The 22,318-nt window shown below is 38.5% G+C and overlaps 1 protein-coding gene across 12 annotated transcripts in view; it reads right to left on the reverse strand.

Annotated features, from left to right (window-relative positions):
- Positions 1–266: 266 nt before the first annotated feature.
- nup50 (nucleoporin 50) overlaps positions 267–22,318 on the reverse strand; it is a 41,253-nt gene continuing 19,201 nt past the window's right edge. For 4 of the 12 annotated variants that reach the window (XM_078416880.1, XM_078416881.1, XM_078416879.1 and 1 more), the window contains 5 exons: positions 21,590–22,219; positions 15,385–15,417; positions 13,530–13,611; positions 10,419–10,537; positions 269–7,798 (listed from right to left, as the gene is read on the reverse strand). In XM_078416880.1, coding sequence (XP_078273006.1) covers positions 7,593–7,798; positions 10,419–10,537; positions 13,530–13,611; positions 15,385–15,417; positions 21,590–22,219 — 1,070 coding nt within the window. In that variant the 3' untranslated portion in view covers positions 269–7,592. Of the gene's footprint in view, positions 7,799–10,418; positions 10,538–13,529; positions 13,612–15,384; positions 15,418–21,589; positions 22,220–22,318 lie in introns of all 12 variants that reach the window. The other 8 variants (XM_078416873.1, XM_078416875.1, XM_078416882.1 and 5 more) reach the window with 5 other exon arrangements.

A 22,318-nucleotide genomic window follows, 5' to 3' on the forward strand; every position in this document is an offset into this window, starting at 1 on the left:
TAAAACTGACTTAACTTGACTTGACATAACAAAAAAGACTACTTTTCGAAACAATGTAGCCGTCATTGCCGGAGGATGGTGGAGCATGATGCCAGGGGTGGTGGTGAAAGCAGGTATGATAGAGGCATTTAGGAAGCTTTTAGATACAAAATGCTGGAGTAATTCAGCAGGTCAGGCAGCATCTCTGGGGAAAAAAGGAATAGGTGACGTTTCTCATTGGAATCCTTCCTCAGACCCAAAATTCCTTTTCTCTCGAGACGGTGCCCGACCCTCTGCGTTATTCCAGCATTTCATGTCTATCTTCAGTGTAAACCAGCATCTGCAGTTCCTTCCTACACTTTACTGTTCTATGTAAGTCAGATACCACCCTATTTCATTTGAATGTGAGGTATGCAGAAATTGGGTGTGGAATCAGATGGAAAGTTAAGAAAGAAACCGAAGATCTCGCAGAAAACCCACGGTCAGGGGAAAACATATAAACTCCGTACAAACCTCACCCATAGTCGGGATTGAACCCGGGTCTCCGACGCTGCAAGTGCTGTAAGGCAGCAACTCTATCGCTGCGTCACTGTCTCGACCCGTTGCTCAGGAGCATCTGTTTGCAACTCCTTTGAATGCATGGGTTTCCTCCAGGTGCTCCAGTTCCCTCCCAATGGCCTGTCTAAGATTGCCCCTAATGTGTAGGGAGTGGATGGGAATGTGGTCTGACATACTAGTGTGAACGGATGGGCCTGTATCTCTAAACTAAACGACAATATTGTTAAGTAATCTGTTTTAAGACGACTAGTTGAAAGATGAGAAATTGATTCGACTCCTGAAATACCTAATCCTATTGTGGTTAATGAATAAATGAGAAGTTAGCAATCACCAGTACATGAACTGTTAGTTTGCTATTCTTTTGCACAGGAGAGCACTACTAGTATAAATGACAGATCTTTTTTTAAAAACCAAATATATTAACAGACATGGGCAAAGGCAAGAATTTGGAGTTGGTTTGCAGAGCAACTAAAATGTGACTGAAAAATAGAACAGGGTTGAGGGCATGTACAGCCAACTGTTGCGACAGTTTTCAGAACAGAAAGGGTAACATAAACATATTTAAACCTTTGATAGTCAAACAATTACAGATGTTACTGATACAAAAACATTGTTAAATAAGTGTTCCAAATTAGCCACCCTTGAAATATCTGTGGAAAAAACATTTTATTCATGTAAATACTCACCGGTTTACATTTTTAAATGTTTAAACTTATTTTTACTTGAGGCCCTGCACCAAGACAATGCACTTTAAAATATGGTTTCAGTTTTCATGGAAAGCATACATAATGAGCTCACAACATCAAAAAACACCATCTGTACTCAGGTTGTGAGGACAGAATATTAACATCCTTTGTTCAAATAAAGCTTCAAAGAATTCAAAACCCATTATTGCCAGTCAAAATTTATTTTGCAGTTGGGGCACTGATTTTTTTTAAAAATCAGAGACATTAAAAGTGCATTTGCCAAAAAACTCTAATCGGCTTGTTTATAAATGTTTAAATTAAGACATGGCACTTGCACCTTAAGTCAATTAAAACAAAATTAAATTGCTCCTCAATGTATTCATTTCCTTACATTAAACATGCATTGGATAGAAAAAACTTTCAAAAAACTAAAAATTCACACGCTTTACAACAAAGGCATTTCACAAGGAGCAACAATTGTTTTAAAAATGTAAAATGGCCAAAACATCAATAATTTCAAAATTAAGACAAATCCTTTTTATTAAGCACAGATTTACAATTTGTAGAAAGGTAACTTTTATACAAACAAAAGAACTCAAGCCAATTATGCCGAAAAGTCATTTATTGTGTAATCCAAAAACATAATAAAATACTTCTCAATTCAGCTTGCATTTATATAAATTACGATGCAGAAACCAAATAAGATTGATGTCTTTGCAAATCGAGGCATTATTTGCAAAATTAGAATAAAAACAACTTCATGTTCTGTAATATTGAGACGCTTTCAATAGTGACAATTGACCAAAAGTGCCTCCAGCATGCTTGCACTGGACAAACCCCATCAATTTCTAAGTTATACAGTTAGTTCACTTAAACATCCTTATCACACATTTTCTCATTATTAAATAACCCTCAGTCGTATATCTGCCTCTTTTCCCCTTCATTACCAAGTCCCAGATTGAGCAATAAAAATCTTCTATTCAACACAGATTGGAATGTTAAGGTATTGTCCCAACACGTTACATTTTAGAGACCTGCATCCACACTTTGCTTTGCAAATAGGCCAATAAAGTTTCTTTAAATTGTGGATGCTTTCATTGCACTTATCAATAACTGAAAAGTGCGTATTACACTGGGAACAGATATGCAAGAGTAACCAAATCAGAATAACCTGTGAAAGCGAGAAAGAAAAAAAGAAATGTATATCCATTCCTGCATGCAGCTGGAGCCTTTGATGCTGGATACAAAGCAACTATGGTAAATTAAACTGGGAACACATTGTGCATTTTAAAGCACAACGTCGATTCATCAGAAAGATTAATAAGAGTCAATATAATCAAAGACTCAAAATGCTGGAGTTACTCCAGTAAGTGGGTCAGGCAGCATCTCTGCAGAAACATGGACCTTTTGGGACACGTCTACTCTGATGCTCGACCATGAATCCTGACCCAAAACGTCACCCATCCATGTTCTTCAGAGGTGCTGCCGGGCCTGCTGAGTTACTCCAGCACTTTGTGCCTTTCTTTTGTAAGCCAGCACCTGCACCTCCTTGTAATTATTAATATTATCAAATGTATTTTAAGCTGTGGTAAGAAATAGTTTTAGCTGACAGCTCTTGCACATTTAAAACACATCTTTCAACTAGTTGGGAAGATCCATCAATGCACCTGCATTTTCGCGCGATACTAAACGAGCAACATTTTCTAATTTTCCAGATACCCATTAATAGAATGAACAGCAGTGGATGCCTTTAACCCAGTTGACATGTGTCACTCAGAAGTCTGTCACATAGAGTTTTCTTTATAAAAAGTGATGACATTGATTACATTGGGCAGGATGGATTCACTACCATTACTGAAAGTCAATAATATTCACAGAATTTTTTTTGTAAATCGTGCAAAACCAGCAGCAAATTAACTTCAGAAAAAATAGAATGAAGATAATTCACATCATTATTTTCAAATATTCTATCAAACACACCAATTGGATATAAAGGCAGGAAATGGCCAGCATACAGCAACTATGGAAAAAAAATAAAAACATTACCCATACAGGTTGATCTTTCAATGCAACTTTGAAAACTTCCCCCTTTGCCAGTATCTCTAGTACACAGCCTTTTTTGTTGCAGGAATTGCTATATTGAAAGGCTGAAACATTTCCGAAGGCTGTTCATACAGATATTAAGATCCAAAATCCCCAGGTGGTCTATGCCACTGTCATTACAACATTGGGCACCCTATTGAGTTCAATGGCACAGCGCTAACTTCCTGTGTTAGGAAGTTCCAGCAGCTATGCTGGGAAGTCAGCTTGCTGAACCGACAAATGTCTCCATTTTACTGCTTAACCTGTACCTGGTTACTCCTTGCACACGTCAGCCACTCCATTTACCTCAACGAGTAAAATACTTTCTAGAAAGATTTTTTTTAAATCAGTTTGTTTCTTAAAAGTTCAATTATTTGTAAATTATTAAGTTTGATATCACTCGAGATTTATAGATAGAGACATTTAGAAATTCAGTTTTGACAACCACTAAAAGGCTTAACTGCCTTCATAGCTGTGGAGGGTCTCAATCAGAAAGCAACTTCATGGAAGATGTACTGGAAACATCCTTGAGACGGAAGATAGAAATTATTCAAGAGGGATTAACGAAAGATCAGATGAGATTTGGCAGAGGTCTCTCCCAAAGGTCGATAATTGATTCCCAAGAGAAATGATTCATGACCTGTATCAATCAATGAAACAATGGCATATCTGGTTGAGAATACCAAAACAAGGTGAATCCAAGTGGGATGAGCATTCCTTTTTTGTTTTCTGTTGATTGGGAGATCCACATGCATTAGATACGGGGAGGTTTAACTCATAAGGCAGAGTGCAATTTTTGAAACATATCTGTGATGGTGAAGTGTGCACTGGCAGCTCATTGTTTAGTCAGCGCAGACAACTGTCTCATGGACAGACACAAATGCTGGAGTAACACAGTGGGTCAGGCAGTATCTCTGGAAAACGTGCAGGTGATTATATTGGGACGGGGCCCTTCCTCAGAGTCTGAGGCCCAATCGGAATCATCACCAATCCATGTTCTCCAGAGATGCTGCCTGACTCGCTGAGTTACACCTGCACTTTGTGTCTTTTGTTTTGCATTAACCAGCATCTGCAGTTACTCATATCTCATGGACAGGCCTGGCTTACAAGCTCCAGTACTCTAGTTGTACAATTTTAAAACCTATTAATGTCTAACCTTTCCAGAACTGTGGCAAGGTCATTAACATGATACATTAACACAATTTAATTCTCCAGATTCTGTTGAACCTATTGCGTATATCTACTATTTTCCGTTTTAATTTCAGACTTCTAGCAATCACATTATAGATTCTTTGAACTAATGACTTCAGGCTCATTAAGACGCAAACATTGTCAGAAGTGTTTCTGTTGCAACAATCACCCTGGCTGCATTTGTAAATTGTGAAAATGGCCCACTTCAAGGCTGCACACAGGGATACATTAGACTTCTGCAAAACCTTAACGTGAAAAGATGTTTAAACAATAATCCAGTGTCAAAATAAATCTTTTACAAACACAACACAAAAATTCTCAATTTGGTTCAAAATGGTTTATGTTGGAAGATAATTCACTACAACTTGCATTTTGTTTTTGCACAGTAATTCACATAAGTAGTCTTGGCAATTCAGAGCAAACTTGGGAAGTTGTACATCACAGGTTACAAGCAGTTTTACTTTAAGCATTCACATAAGATTGTCATCAGGGAAAGACGGCAAGGGCCTTTATTTAGAAGGCCCCAGAAAGCACTGTACTTTTCCTCGGAGGCAACCCCATATTTTATGAAACCAGTTCACATGCGATAACAAGCTTGCGGGCTGTTAACAAACTGGTAAACTGAATAAACCGTCACAAATTAGCATAGCAATATTTTTTAAAGCCCCATGTCTGTAAGATAAACATGTTGGAAATACCATAAGAAATATCAACTAAGGAATCTCCAAGATTCTGCAAATGAGTGGAGAATATTGCACAAATAAAAGTTAGTCTTTCCCGAGCCAGTATAACTTAATTTTTTTTAAAACATTTTCATTGGTAAACTACACTTGGGAAAATTATTTAAAAAATAACAGTATGGCAGGATCGGTTAATAGTGGCTACCAAAATTAGTTGTTTCAACAATAGCCACATTTTAGATTCATGTAAATGATGCCATAGATGGATTTGTTTATAGATTCTACAGCTCTCTGCTGGTGATAACTTCTCACACCTCTCTTCAGATAATTGTCAACATATCAATCAATACCCTTCGTCCTTGAGCTTATCCAGCTTCTGCTTAAATTGGACTATGCTACTCAATTATTTCTCACTTTAAAGAATTCCACTTTGTACCAACTTTCCGAGTTAGTGATTTCTAGTTGCAGACTCATCAGTTGGTAACGTGTTCCCAACACATAAAATCACTACAGTGAGATATCTTCCGTTTCTACCACACACCTTCTGACCCATTCATATTAAGTATGTTCACTCAACTTTGATATCGTTCTTGTGCATTTTTTTTGCCACATCTCCAGTCTCCCATAACATGGATCTCCATCAGCCAATTTGGCCTTTGGGAACTCTTGGCGTAGCTCTATAAATGACTCTTCAGACACAGATAGAAAGGGATGACAGATGACCAAAAGATGTCAAATGAGCATTGCACATTGTTTGATATCATTGGGCATACCGACTAGCCAAGATCATGCTCAGTATTAATACTCACGGTTCAAATATGCAACGTTTACCTGGATTAATATCTAATCAATAACAGATTTATAAAGAGAGTTTGTCAGCTTTCTAATTATATTGGAGATCACTAAAACATTTAAAATACTTAATTTAAAAATCCTATTAAGACCACAACAGAGCTCGAAAGCTTGATTAGTCTTAGGAATGCTTTAAACCGACACCTAGTTTCAATGTCTTGAAGGATTCCCCGATCAGTACAAACATCCAAAGTGCAGCTCGGCATTGATATTTAAGATTCAAGAACTATAACTGATCTTATCCGTTATATCTGCACGTCCAAACATGATTCAAAATTTAAATTCTGACAAATCAGCTTCTAAAATGGTCCCATTTCTCTTTGACAACTGCCTACCACAGAATTCCAAGACCCACTAATTCCAAAACATAGACAGTATGCTCTAAAAATTCAATCAGAATACTCTCCAAAAAATCTTCAAATAAAATAACTTGAGCATTACAGGGCACAGAATGATGAAAAAAAAAAGTGAAAATCTGTTAATTGTGTCAAGTTGGCTAATTTTATATATTACATTTAGTTGGAGCAGGTAACATTTAACTGTGGAGATTGGTTTATGATATCAGGTTATCTACCAGGGTGTTTCTTTAATGGAAAGGCATGGCATATAAACATTGACTGGCTGAAAAGGGCAAATTTAGCTTACCATGCCAATTTAAGATATTCAAACATGATCTGACAATTTCCTTCTTGTAGTGAATTAAATTTATCAGATAATGCAGAAGAATCAACCCCAACAAATCAACAGATTCAATATTTTTTATTACTATTTTATGACAGCAAATGAAAATCATGTGGCTTACAAGTTGTTAAAATGGATAGCTACAAGAGTTTTGGGGGGAAATGGAAAGAATTGAACATTTGTTTATTCGCCAGTTATTTATCAATTGTCTTTAATTGTACTTGCAGAATTTTTTTAATCCACTAATCGCTATTTGGTTTTACTATAGTTTTGGGGTTTTTTAAACCCCATTCCCGGTTTATCTTCAGATTTCAAGCTTTACTCTAATGTCAGATGTGAATCTCATGCATTTTCTCACGGGTGAACATGGAAACACAACTGTTTTTTTGGAAATGGGGTGGTGGCAAAAGAGAATTTCTACAACAGTTCTGAGCTTTAAATCATTACTCCCACTGCTTGGAAGATACCTACACGAGGAACCAGAAGAAAGTGGAGTAAAAAGTTTGAATGCAAGCGGTTGTCAGGATAGAAATTTCCAATCCCCGAGGTTAGCACACAGATTCTTCCATGACATGGGTTGCTGTGTTATTAAATGCTGGACCCATTTATCAAACGTGATCTAAATGATTTATCTATGCTTCAAAAAATCAGGTCAGGCCACAATTGTGCACAGAAAATAACTTCAGTACACATAAGAAGGACAATGCCCTTGCAAAGAGACAATGCAGAGGGATGTCCTTATGAAAATGAAAGCACTTGAGTGCAATCTGCCTAACCATTATTTTCCTCTCGGTAACAATTTTTTTTAAAAATTGAGAATTAAAGACCCTAGCAGCAACTTGGCAAGACTTCTTTATACCATCAGATAGAACACCAACCGCACTTAAAGTGCAGCTTTTTTCTCTGTAATGATTTTGTGAAGCTCATCTGCATCCTGAGGAGTTTTCACACGGATCAAAATTGGCAGAGCTGTGTCAGGACTTTTCTCATCGATGGGAGGGTTGGGAACACAGACGATTAGGATGTTGTTTTTTCCTGTTCTTGTACAAGGCAGTGATGGGTGAAGCATAATGTTCAGTAAAACATTTCCTAGTCATGAAAAACAAAAGTTGGAAGATTTCAAACTCTGGCCATTTGCTACAATCTTATTCCACTAACTAATGAAACTTGATTTTCCTGTTGCATCTGTTACTGAAGATAAATCAGATTCTCCTATTAAGTTTTATTTAATGCCTTCGTTTTAATGACATTAACTGTTGGAAATGGTTTTTGCAGTTTTGTATTCCTAAAATCACTCCAGATTATTTTGATCTCCCAAATTTAAGAAGCATCTTGCCAATCCCAAACTCAGGAAAAATCTTCCAGCTAAAACAAAACTTTAGGTTTGTAAATATTCATGGTTTCAATTGTGTTATTTCCTTAAATAATACTTATTTTCTACTGGATAACACATTCCATTGTCAATTTTCAGTAAGTAAATCTGTATGTTAATTATAGAATAAAGCACCAAATAGGCCCTTCGGCCTAACATAACTTCAATGGCTTTTCCAGAAAGCAAACCAGAGTCGTAGAGAACTGAATAAGTCTATTGTTGATGAAACATTAAATTTCCTTTCCCTCACCTCAAATAAAGGAGGCATTCAAGTATTGTACCAAAGTAGCCTTTTATGAGTGCGTACAGTAAATTTTAGCAGACCGTTCAAATGTCAGCAGCACTCCCTTTAGACTGCAGTAAAGAACCTGATATGCAACTGCAAGGTACAACAGTTTGCTGACCATCTGGGGATGTAAAATGGATCGTATCTGCAGGCACCCAATGTCAAAATCTCCAGAGAAAGGTGGTTTCCAAAATGATGCTCATTCCAATAGCTGCTTTTGTATGTGGTTGAATCAAGCTGTGCGAAGATCCTTAATACACAAACACAAGTGGCATTGCATGCAAAAAATTAACTGCTTCCAGGGTTGCAAAGAATGAACTGGCCAGACAGCTGTAGAACAATCCATTTAGGTGGACCGTGCTGTTCTATTTTCATTATAAGTCAGTCAGAGGTTTGAACAGAGCATCCAAGGTCCTGCGGCAAAAGGTACTGGTGGATTCATTTGGATGGTTCTCTGAGCAGACTGTCATTGTCATTATTACAGAATATCACCAGAATTTTCAATCAAGTACCAAGATGTTCCTTAGCTGGTGCTGGACCCTCCCAGTAAAACCCTCATGCACTGCCAGAGTGTCAACCCCATTGTATGCTACCCTCTCGGTGGCCCAATGAGGGCGATACCATCACCCACCTTCTTCTGGAGTGCGTGTTTGCCAAATAGATCTGAGAAGGGGTGCAGTGGTCGACACCAAGGATTTGTTTCTGACCAGCTGCATTACACATGGCGTGCGCTAACTGAACTGTTCCAATGGGACACACTTGGAGCCAAACATCAAGTGCTGCTGGTTTATTGCCCGCTTAAGGGATGCTCATGGGATCTGATCACTAACACTGGTATTTGTCCTTGAGGTGGTAATGCCTCGTTGCCACCTCGAACTGCTACAGTTTGTTAAAGACATTGCAATAATGCTTTTGGGAATTGAACTCCAGGATTTTGACCCAGGGGGCAGCATTGTGGTGCAGCGATAGTTTCTGCCTTACAGCGCCAGAGACCCTGGTTCAATCCTGACTATGGGTGCTGTCTGTATGGAGTTTGTACGTTCTCCCCGTGACCTGGGTGGGTTTCCCCCGGGTGCTCCGGTTTCCCCAACACTCCAAAGACATTTAGGTTTGTAGGGTTATTGGCTTGGTAAAATTGTAAATTGTCCCTAGTGTGTCGGACAGTGTTGATGAGCAGGGATTGCTGGTCGGCACAGACTCAGTGGGACAAAGGGCCTTTTATGTGCTGTATCTCTAAAACTAAACAGTGATGGGTCTATGACATACCCTCAAGTTATGTGATTTGGGAAGTTAGTAGCAACGCTGTTTCCAAATACTTGCTACCCTTGGTCTTATTATTAGTACAAGAAAGATGAGCTTGGGAGATGCTATCAAAGGTCTAGAGAGTTGCTGCAGAATATCTTGCAAGTAGTAAAACTCAAGTTGAAGAAATACTTTAAAAAAAGAATATGGTGCCTATCATGAGCTTATAGACAATAGACAATAGGTGCAGGAGTAGGCCATTCAGCCCTTCGAGCCAGCACCGCCATTCAATGCGATCATGGCTGATCACTCTCAATCAGTACCCCGTTCCTGCCTTCTCCCCATACCCCCTCACTCCACTATCCTTAAGAGCTCTATCCAGCTCTCTCTTGAAAGCATCCAACGAACTGGCCTCCACTGCCTGGCCTCCACTGCCTTATCTACTCTGATGCTCTGGATCTTTAGTGTTGTTGGAACTGCACTTATCCAAGTAAGTGCAGGGGACTGCATTACTCCATTAACTGCTGCGTTAAAGAATCAGCAAACCGTTTAATGAATGCAGTGACAATATTTATATGATTGGGCAAGTTAAAACAGGTCAATGGTATTTCTCAAGATGTTGATTCTGGTAAGTCCACGATGGCAAACCTTTGAAAAGAGATGGTTAATTATAGTCTTGGATGGCAGTTGATTATTTCATTTAAGATGCACAACCTTTCATTACTGGAGCTGCTGACTAAATTCTGTATAAGACATTAATTCTACATAATTAATTTGTTGATGCAAGTCATAGATGTGAATTAACTCACCCAGATTTGTATCTGCTCGTACCAACAACTGAATCTTTTGATCTCCCGCAGGTTTTAAATGGATTGTACCAATTCCTTTATCTTTGAAATCCCCATCTTTCTTGTAGAACATTTTACACCTGCAAAAAATCCGACAAAATTTAAGCTTAATAGCACAATCCTACAAAATTTCCTCATCCTGAGTTTGTCTTATCTGTGGGCATTTAAGACTGAAATTCCATATTTACTGATATGCAAGAACCTTTCCTCATGTAAGAGTTGTGTTTTAATCTCTTTTTAGTCATATCATGTTTCAGGATATATGTACTGCTAGTAAGATCTGTATTTATTATGGCATCCCAGGTCTCACCTAGAAGGTATGGTGGGCCCATTTTTTTGAACCGTTAGTGGTGTCTCATAACGAGGAATGGCTTGTTAGGTCAAATCAAAGAATGCTTCGGTGCTCAAAAGATGGGCTTGGGATCCAGAAGAATGTGTTTTAAAAATTAATAGTAAATTCAAAAGTGCTCTTTTGGCCTCAAAGTGTTTAGCATGCCCTGCGATTGTGAAAAGCATCGTACAAATGGATGATTTTTTAACTTCAAGATGTGAAGGAAAAAATTGCAAAATAGAAGATATGTGAATATTTTTTAAAAATTGAAGGTGAAAATTGAGCTGGAATGCCTACGTGATTAATCATTCATTCTTCCACCACTACCCCTTGTCCCCTATCCCCCAGCCAATTTTGGATCCCATGTGGCTTCACCAGCTTACATGCAGAGAAGGAAATTGGAAAGGAATGTAAATGCTGAAATTATGGAGCACAAGCTACATTAAGCATATTTTATTTTGTAAATAACTTAGTTCAGCCAAAGGAACATTATTTGAGAAAATTTGACAAAACATATCCAAGACGCCAGTCAGCAATCACCTGAATATTTTGGGGCTTCACTGTTAAAGGTCTGAAGTATCTATTCTAAGGAAAGACCAATTACAACCCAATTAGTGATTGAGGAAATTTCAGTGTTTCCAATTAAGGGTAAAAATATCCCATAAGTGAAGAGAAAATTAACTGGGACTTCAAAAAGACAATCCTCTTTATTGAAGAATTTTGGGGGAAACATGAAGACGGGACAAAGACAATAGATGTACTGCATGTGGATTAGCAGAACTGACAAATTCCAATACAGGAGATTATCACAGAATATGGGCGGCACGGTAGCGCAGCGGTAGAGTTGCTGCTTTACAGCGAATGCAGCGCCGGAGACTCAGGTTCGATCCTGACTACGGGTGCTGCACTGTAAGGAGTTTGTACGTTCTCCCCGTGACCTGCGTGGGTTTTCTCCGAGATCTTCGGTTTCCTCCCACACTCCAAAGACATACAGGTATGTAGGTTAATTGGCTGGGTAAATGTTAAAAAAAATTGTCCCTAGTGGGTGTAGGATAGTGTTAATGTACGGGGATCACTGGGCGGCACGGACTTGGAGGGCCGAAAAGGCCTGTTTCCGGCTGTATATATATGATATGATATGATATGATAATATCAACACAAAATCCTGGAGTAATTCAGCGGGACAGGCAGCATCTCTGGAGAGAAGGAATGGGTGACGTTTCGGGTTGAGACCCTTCTTCAGACTTCTTTGGTCTGAAGGTTCTCGATCTGAAACGTCACCCATTCCTTCTCTCCCGAGAAGCTACCTGTCCCGCTGAGATACTCTAGCATTTTGTGCCTTTCTTCAGTTTAAACCAGCATCCGCAGTTCCTTCCTACACATCACAGAAGATCAACCAGTGGAATAAGATAAATGCTTTTTAAAAACTGGGTAATTGGTGACCAATGTTACTCAGCTGGGAGGTTCCTTCATTTCATGTGGTATATGCTAAAGGCTTAAGAAAGTGGCAGTACTTTTTGTAAATTATAAACTTTTCTAAAGACTAAAGGAGAGTGCAAAGAGATATTTATAAATTAAGAATAAGTGATAATTGGTGTTCCTCAACTGTAAGTGCATGGTGATAAATTTTGTTTTTAAAATAGCGGAAATTATTCAAATAGGAATAGAATTGTTACTATGGATGTGTAAAGAAACTTAGGAATGCAGCTTCACCAAATATTGGTAACAGTACATGGGGTTGGCTGAAAGAGAACGTGCGAGAACTCAGCAGGTCAGGTAGAATCAACGGAAAAAGAAACTTAATGTTTTAGCTCATGAGTTTGATAAGGCAAAAGTAGAAGTTAATGGCAGCACAATGGCATACGGTTAGTGCTGCTGCCTCACAACTCCAGCAACACAGTTTTGACCCTGATCTCCAAAGCAGGCAGAGTATGTTCTCTACATAAATCTGGGTTTCTTCCCACATCCCAAAGATGAGCTAGTAGGTTAATTGGCCATTCTTAATTACCCTGGTGGAGGACAGTGGCAAAAGAATCAAATGAGAGTTGATGGGCAAGTGACAGTGAGCAGGTTGCAGGAACACAATGAAATGAGGAGGAAAATGAGTTTGCCTGCCCTGCTGAGGGGTGCATGGCTGAGATGGGTCAAATGACATTCATTTGCATTGTAAAAATAAATATTTCTAAGCTTTGCGTTAACAAGGTATAGAATGTAGACCGCAACAAGAGAATATGCCTTTGCAAAAATGCAAGGCTTTAAAATATGCTGTTCTGGCCTCAAAATTGCACGTTCTAAACTAATATTAGGAGGGCAGATAGAAGCCGACTGTGTACAGTAGTTGAATGGTCCAGATACAATACTTAAAGGTTTAGAAGAGAGACCTGGATGCACCCTTTCATATAGTGAACTGTATGGAAGTAGAATTTATTTGAACAATTAGCAACGTTAGGTAGGTGAAACAAAGAATTTAAACTGAAACAGGATTGTGGATAAATGCTTGCACGCAGGACTAATACAGACATTGACATCTATGCATTTCTAGTCATTGGAAGAAAATGCAAGTAGCAATATCTAAGCGTGCAAGCGTGCAGGAGTATTTAAAAAGGTTTCCCAGTATGGACACCAATTCAGTTTAAAAGATACCGAAGCTCCAAAATTACCTAAGGCGCAGATCTAAATTGTTTTTGTGAATGGTGCTTCTTTGATTAAGACATATTTAAATTCTGCATAACATTACATACTTCTTTGAAAAGATTGCATCTTCTTCCTTGATTTCATTTACAACAGGTTCAGGAGGCTCTTCACTCTCTTCTTCATTTTCATCTACAAATTGGAATAAGCAGCAAGGTTTTAAAAATAGAGGCAAAAAAAGAAAAATGGCCAAGTTGATAAGTATGAATAAGATGGACCAAATAACTGCTGCAAGCAGCTCATTTGTAAATTTAAAATACATGTGAAATTAAGATGTCATCTTAATATCACATGTATTTTAAATTTACAAATGAGCTTCAATTTTTCACTCTATATTCTATTTTTCTATTAGTTCTATTTTTCATTGCTATATTATATCTCTCACGCCACAAGATATCATCCACAAATTTTGAAATTGTGATTTTGATTTCAAAAGTCCAAGTGGTGAACACACAGAGTCCCTACACAGCTACAGGTAAAAACACTTTCTAATTTTCAGCAATTTTAGCAACAATCTTCAATCCACCCATTTTATAGCCAGTTTCTATAATTTCAATATGTGCCTAGTTTAGTCAGTTCTAATTATGCATATATTATGCTCAATTGAAATAGCAAATTAACAGAGCAAATTTCAAAGCTCGTAGTTAAATAATCTGTGAAACCCATGTGTTTATCAATAAACTGATCAATACCAGAATATTCAAAAAATTATAGCCATTTTTATTTTATAATACGACTATAATTTCCACACTCTAGTACAGATTGGCCCTCGCATTTTTGTACCTGATTAATCCAAATACTAGAATGCAGTTTTCCCCCCAAATTATGTGCATGGATATGTATTGTATTGTCTAATACCCCCCCAAAAAATAGACTGAACCGTGGATATGACACTCAAAATCTTTGGTTCTACATTTTGTTATCAAATCCTTTCGGTCCATATCAGAATTGTAAAACATAGGGAATTCCATTTTTTTTTTAAAAGATCAAACGTGGCCACCAAAATGTGCAAAAACAAAGTTTGAATGCAATTCTCAAGAAAAATAAACAAATGCTTTCAAGAACTCTCAATTATGTTGGAACTACAATCTCTTCAAAGATGTGGCAAAGATACGAGTTGGCCAGTCAGTACAACTCCCACCAACAAGATCAAACGATGTCTTCTTTCAAAAATGTGTAAAACAGTGGGAACCATTCACCATCTTAACAGTATGATCATGAAAACACGACACAAATCATAACCTTCCTCACCTTACTTTAAAACCATGTTTTCAATAAACAAGTATTCTTGAGGGTATGACTGCAGGAAGTCTAATATTTTCCATTTTCATTCCACCAAAAAAGAGGGATGATGGGCAGATGGGGAAAGTGGGAGGGGAGAGCAAAGGAGATGGAGTGGGAGGGGTGTGTGGGTGATGGGCAGATGGAATGGATGGAAACTGGATTGCAGGGGGCTAGAAATTGGGTAGTCTATGAGAGGACTTGGGTAGAATAAGAGAGGTGGAGGTAAAGAAGGAAGCTGATTTTCTGGAAAATGGGATCATTCAATATTCCTACCATTGGGTTATAGACTACCCCGGCTGAATATGAGGCGGTGTTCTAGTTTGCGTTAGGCCTCTTCCTGCAAGTGGTGGAGGCCAATGACAGATAGGTCCTCAATTCACCACCCCACTGCTTCCATCTGCCTGTCACGAGTCACTTATTTGGTTCCTTTCTGATCAGACTATCATCTGCAGCCCTTTGCAATCTCCACTTATCACATTCCAAGCTCAGTTGCTATTTCCACTGTACTCCATCTGCCATTTAACCCCTACCCACCTAGAATAGCACTTGCCAGCTCTTGCCCCATCCCTCCTTTCTCCCTTGCAAGCCCCATTGCACCATCTCTTTATACTCGTTATTTACCTTTTACTCTCAGTCCAGATGAAGGGTCTTGTCCTGAAACTGCAAATGTCTAATTATATTTATAGATGCTGCCTGACCAGCCACAGTACTTTTTTTTTAAACCAGAGTCATTAACAAAATGGGAATAACAATTTGTTTCGTGAAGAAAAGATTTGGGGAAATGGTTATAACAACAAATGCAACTATTTGCACAATGCTATTTCAGAACAGAAGGTGGGAAAATTGGCCACCTTTTAGGGATCACTGAACCACTGATTTCAAACTGCCGATTCACCAGGTTGTCCTTCATGCCCTCACTATGCTGCTGGAAGCAAATCTCTCAAGATGTTGCATTGTTACTTGGTCTTCTCTTGCAGCAAGCTAGAGCCTGCTAAGAACTTCCAGCATACCAGGAAGGAACAGGGACTTTGCCCCATTCTGGGGTTTGGAGAAAAGGAGGTTGGGAGAGAAAGAAGGATTTCCTGCAAGCAAAGATATCAGATGGTGGTGGGTCAAAAAGGAACTGACATTGGAATACAAATGAAAAAAACAAGGAAAGGTCATTTAACCCAATTTGTTTTTAAAGTTGATTGATTTATTTTATCATTAAAATGATAGGAAAACTGGAGGGATGTGGACCAGGCACAGGTAAATGGGATTAGCTCAGTCAGGCAACTTGGGCCACATGGATATTGGGCCAGAGGGTCTGCTTCTAAGCTCTATAGCTCCAAGATGATGTTACACGTTGAATGTACAGCCACTTAATATAAGATTACACAAATCATATTTTCAGATAGTCATTCTTGCTTTGTATCCACAAACAAATGGACAAGCTTTTTTTAAAAAACAAAATAAATGATGGACACCAGTTTCAGATCTGTGTACCAACTGTTGAATTAAAAAGCATAACTGACTACAGGTGCTGTCTGTAAGGAGTTTGTATATTCTCCCTTTGATCTGCATAGGTTCTCTCCGGGAGCTCTGTTTTCCTCCCACACTCCAAAGACGTACAGGTCTGCAGGTTAGTTGACTTGGTAAAATTGTCCCTAGTGTGTGTAGGGTAGTGTTAGTGTGCGGGGAGCCTTGGTTGGCATGGACTCGGTGGGCCGAAGGGCCTGTTTCTGCGCTGTATCCCTAAAATAAACTGACTGAAGATGCTGGAAGTCAAGCAGTACTGTGAAGGGAAAGGAATTGTCAGTTTTTTGGATTGATTCCCTTTATCAGGAGAAGAACGTCAACATTCCCTTTCCTTCCACAGATGTTGCTTGACCCCCTGAGTTTTTTTCTCCAATTGCAGAATTAACTTGATTGCAACATCAATATGATTGATAACCAATGCTTTGATTTCAACCTGGTGAGCTAAAACCAGGAATATAGGGTACCATAAACCCGAAGCAGTAATTTTTAATCATAATTGCCATGAAACTGCAAGGATAAACAGAACAGCTGAAGGAGACTTGATTTAAATCCTTATTTGAGAGATTGCCAAGTTCTAAGCAGTCTCAAAGAGATAAATCTGGTCTAACAAACATGAAGTAAAAGCCACAAAATGTTAAACTCTGTTTCTTTATCGTGATGTTCTCTAATCTGCTATTTTCGTTCTTTGGTTTCTTTTGACACAAAATCTTCTTTCTGATGGGCACATACAAAAGTGGATTTAAGCCAAAATTTCAAAGTGTTAAAAAATCTGAACAAGAAAGTTGACCAAAAAAGGAAGAGTACAGGGAAGAGTCGTTCGTATGTTTTTGGATGAATGCCACTGGATCCATTTCTACTGCTTCACAATGCAAATAGATCCTTGCAATAAAATACATTAGTTTAATTATTCTCCCTACACTCAAGCTGTAAATTTGTTAACATCTAGACACAGGTGCTGAAAATAATGCGAAAGAGTTGACCTTGGAATAGTGAAATTAGGAAAGAACTTGAAGGTCTAAAGAACTATCATTTCAAACATTAGCTTGAACTTACCAGAATCAAGCTTTCATCCTTATTTATTTTACTAAATTTTAAAGATCAGAGAAATTACATAAAGAACTTTTCAACTGAAAAAAACTGCCTGTTTCATCAGCTACAGAGCAAATAATCATTCACAAAAACAACCCTGCAAACAGGATAATATTGCCCCTATGGATTGTCAAGTGACTGAGAACACTCAGTAAAATGTCAATCCCAGCTAAGTATGACAGTGGGAAAGCAGAATGGAGTCCTGAATACGGGGCAACTGGAAATGCCCCAAAACGGGACACGAGTTACATTATCTGTACAAAAAGTATCATGACTTGCCATGCACCAAGCTTTTTAATATGGTTCAAGGCTAATTATGGAGTTTAAAGCTTTAAACCATATGTGTAAGGTGCACATATGTGTAAGGGACTCTTCACACCCCTGCAACAGTCTGTTCGAACTCCTTCCATCGGGCAGACGATACAAGGCCTTCTACGCCCGCACCTCCAGACTCAGGAACAGCTTCATCCCCAGGGATATGAACCGGTCCTGCTGAGCCGGATGGCCACAACGCATAGATCAACTTGCACTTTACCCTGTCCAAAACTGTTACAACTGTTTCGTTTCGTTGGGTTGCTGCTGTCTAAATTACTTAAATTATTGCATCGTATGGGAGGCGCATTCCCAATCTCGTTGTACCCCTGGGTACAATGACAATAAAGATATATTGTATTGTATTGTAATTGCAGGTCATTAATTGATGAACTGGTACGATCCAAATGGAATCTCCAGCTGTATGCAAAAGCCTTTCAATTGGGTAGGAAGTGATACCAAAATCTTTTTTTCCATCACCACCACTTCATTCAGTTAAACTACATTCTGCCTGGGCTTACAGACTAGCATAAGAGGTGTGCATTTCTTTCAAATAAAAATATTCCAACATGGGGGAGGGGGGGGGGGGGGAAGAGGCCAAAAAGGACCCACCGTATCTGGTAAACTAAAAATATTAAAGACACAATCAAACAATGTAAAAGCATATAATTCTACAAAGATGTTTGACAGTCTCCAAGATCAGACAGAATATATGACAGTAAAAGTAACTAAAAGTTAATCAGGAACAAAAAATTTGTATGAGAAAGTTAACTAGAAAATTAAAAACACATGTTAAGTTTCAGTAGATCTTTAACAAAGTGAGCCCGGGGAAGTAAAAATGGAAAATAAGGAAATGGCAGATAAATTGTATTTTTCAATAGTCTTCACTGCAAAGAATACAAGTAAAATCCCATAAGTAACTACAAATTGGGGTTTGATAGAAAAAAGGGAAAATTGCAATCACCAGGCAAGTAACCTTAGCCAATAGTTGGAGCTGCTGGCTGACAAGTTCTCTGGTTTTTATGCAGTTTATCCTGAGTCCTAAAATAAGTGGCTAGTCAGATAGTCAATGTGTTGGTTTTGATTTTCAAAATTCCCTAGATTGAATATAAAAGTTGGGATGTTATGTCACAGTTATACAAGACGTTGGTGTGGTTGCATTTGGAGTATCATGTTCAGCTTTGGTCACTCCACTATGGAAAAGCTGTTGGTAAACGGGAAAGAGTGCACAGAACATTTGAGGATTTAGTTTTAGTTTAGTTTATTGTCATGTGTACTGAGGCACAGTGAAAAGCTTTTATTGTGTGCTAACCAGTAATTTTGCCTGGTCTTGAGGGCCTGGGCTTTTGGGAGAGGTTGGGTAGGCTAAGACTTTATTTCCCGGAGCGCAGGAGTATGAAGGGTGATCTTAAGATCCTAATAGGAATACATAGGGTAAAGGCTGAGTCCTTTACCCTGAGTAGGGGAACCAATTACCAGGGGACATGAGAGGGGAAAGATTTAATAGGAACCCGAGAGGCAACGTTTTCCACATAGAGGGTATGTGGAACATGCTGCCAGAAGAGTTAGTTGAGGCAGGTACTATAACAAAATTTAAAACAGATTTGGACAAGTTCACGGATATATGTGGTTTCGAGGAATATGGACCAAACGCAGGGACTTGAGACCAGTATAGATGGGGCATCTTGGTCGGCATGGACAAGCTGGGCCAAAGGGCCTGTTTCTATGCTGTATAACTCTATGACTCTACTTGGAAAGGATCCGTGAGATGGTAAAATAGCAAATTGAACTCCCTTATTCAGAATGGAAGTGAGACATAAAGCAGGAAACAACAGGCCAATTAGTTGGCCATCTGTCATAGGAAAAATGTTAGCGACTATTATTTAAGGTAGTATCGAAGGAGACGCAAGAAAAAAATCAAGGGATTAACTGTGACCAGTGGAGTTCCGCTGGGATCTATGCTGGGTCCTCGTTTGCTTATGATGTATATAAATTACTTGGACGTAAATGCAGATGGGTTGGTGTAGTAAGTTGGCAGATGACACCAACATTGCTGGAGTCACAGAATATAAGAAAGGCTGTCAAAGTGTACAGTGGGGTATTGATCAGCCACAAAAATGGGCAGAGGACTGGCAGATGGGGTTTAATCCAAGCAAGTGTGAGGTGTTGCACTTTGGGAGGTTGAATGCAAGGGGAAAATACACAATTAATGGCAAGAGCTTTAACAACATTAATGTACAGAGGGATCTTGGGTTCAAGTCCATAACTCTCTGAATGGTAAATAAGGCATATGGTACGCTTGCCATCATTGGTTGAGGCATTGAGTACAAGAATCAGAACATGATGCATGATCATGAAAGGACTTTGATTAGGCAACATTTGGAGTGTTGCTTGCATTTCTGATCACAATACAGGAAAGATGTGGAGGCTTTGGAAAGAATGCAGTGGTTTAGCAGAATGATTCCTGATTTGGAGGGTATGAGTTACAAGGAGAGGTTGGACGGATTGTTTTCTTTGGAGAGTTGGAGATTAGGGGGGAGCATATAGATGTATATAGACCTATGAGAGGCATAAATGAGGTTGACAGTCAGAACCTTTTTCCCAGGATGGAAATGGAAATAACAAATACTAAAGGACAAGAGCTTTAAGGTCAGAGGAGCAAAGTTTAAAGAAGATGTGTGGGGCAAGCTGCTTTTTTTTTAAAAACACTGGTCTCTTCCCCCAAGGCTTTGTGGAAACAAAGTTTTTGAGGTAGACCGGGTATTCTTGGTAAGTGGAGGTGGGGGATGGAGGGGAGGAGAAGAAAGAGTAGTATGCTAATGTGTATAAAGACAATGCAAGAAAAGGTCAAATAAAATCATCTCCTGGTCAGGTTTGTTTTGGGAAGACAAAAATGGTGCCACACAAACTCCTAGGTGAGATTATTTCACATTCTTTGCTGTTGAATACATGCCCATCTCTGGAGAACTAGTAAAAGCACAGGCAAGATTATTTTTCATGTTTATAACAATATATAAAAATGCCACACTTAGCGTTAGAAAATATCTTGCCTGAATTGCAGTGCAAGCATGTACCTAAAATTTGAGAATATGCAAAAATGTTTTCTGCTTTATAAACAATATATAATCTCTGACATGACAACACGGATGAAAAAAAAGTCTAAGAGAGAAAAAAAAAGGAGTTTGAGGCATACACTAAGTACTTGAAAGCAGCTAAAACACCAGGGCAAATAAAGGGACACGATTTTTTTTAGAAACCTAGAGAAAAGAGCAAATTAAAAATTATTATAAACATTAAAAAAAAGGAAATCGGAAACAGACAATAGGGGCAGATAGGATAAAAATCACAAGCAAGCACATCCTAAAAATACCAAGAGTACAAAATTGAAAACCCTAACCTTACAACAGACCAATGAGCGAAAATGAAAGTATCTGTCACATGACAAAGCTAAACAGCAATTATACCACAATATGTCCTTTGCAACAGCAGATGTGAGGGCAACAGATAATATGTTGTACGTTTTCAGACAGTGAAACTTCCATCAAATGCATGTTAATTATCCATCAGAATTTCTTTGGACTGTTGGTCTCCAGTGTTACCCATTACGTTTTACCCATTGCACCACTCCTCTAAAAACCCCCCGACTTGACATATACCACCCTCACAGCCCAGGAAAGTTAAATTAAACTGTATATTTACCTCCCTATGCCCACTACAATGCTGAAATATAAAGGTATATTCTATGTTGGAAACTTGAAATCTATTAATTTTCATCTTCCAAGGGAGACTGCAAAGAAAATGGAGAATCCTCTCCATTACGACATAATCTATTGTACAGCAATTCTTTCGGACTTTAAATTCAATTTTAATAAAAAATATATTTAATGTAATTATTCAGTACCCATACCTTTATACTCACTACCTTTTATTTCTTCCTTTTTTTCTACAGATGCTGTGAAGGAAAAAGTTGGAGCAACAATCTTCTCCTGGTTCACATCTTTTCCAAATAATGAGCCTGAAGTTCCTCCACCGAAAGAAAAGCCAGCTAAAGGAGAGTTCTCGATTTTTTTCCCAAAGAGCAAGTTGATATTCCCACTATTTCCCATTGCAGTCTCAGATTTTTTTCCTGAAGTGACTGGAATAATATCCTTGTTTTTGATAGATGAGAATAAAGATGATGGGGTTGTTCCCTGCGGTGTTTTGCAAACACCAAATGTGTTAACAGATTGCATTGCTGGCCGCTTGCTGCTCGTGTCACTCTCTGAGCCACTGTCAGAACTGCTACCATATTTCTGTTCAATGCTTGTCAAATGCTTCTCGTAGTCTTTGAAGATTGGGGTCAAATCACAGAGTGGGTTCTCATTGACATGTTTGGTGATCCAGTCTCGGACCGAACAATTCAATGCTGCTAGTTGTCTGTTGTACTCACTGGAGCCCATTTTATCCCCAGAGTTAATCTGATTAACACCATTTGTTTTCGTACCTATTTCTCCTTTTGCCAAGGGATTTGGTGGAGGACCATTAGATAGAAAAGAACCTATGAAATGGAACAAGTTAAATGTTTAATTAAGTTCAGTGAAACAAAACCCATTAAATTGATCGAAGATTCTTAGCAGTCTTCAGAGACAGATGAGGA

Source organism: Rhinoraja longicauda, chromosome 20 (genome assembly GCF_053455715.1).
Source record: "Rhinoraja longicauda isolate Sanriku21f chromosome 20, sRhiLon1.1, whole genome shotgun sequence".
Classification (NCBI taxonomy): domain Eukaryota; kingdom Metazoa; phylum Chordata; class Chondrichthyes; order Rajiformes; family Arhynchobatidae; genus Rhinoraja; species Rhinoraja longicauda.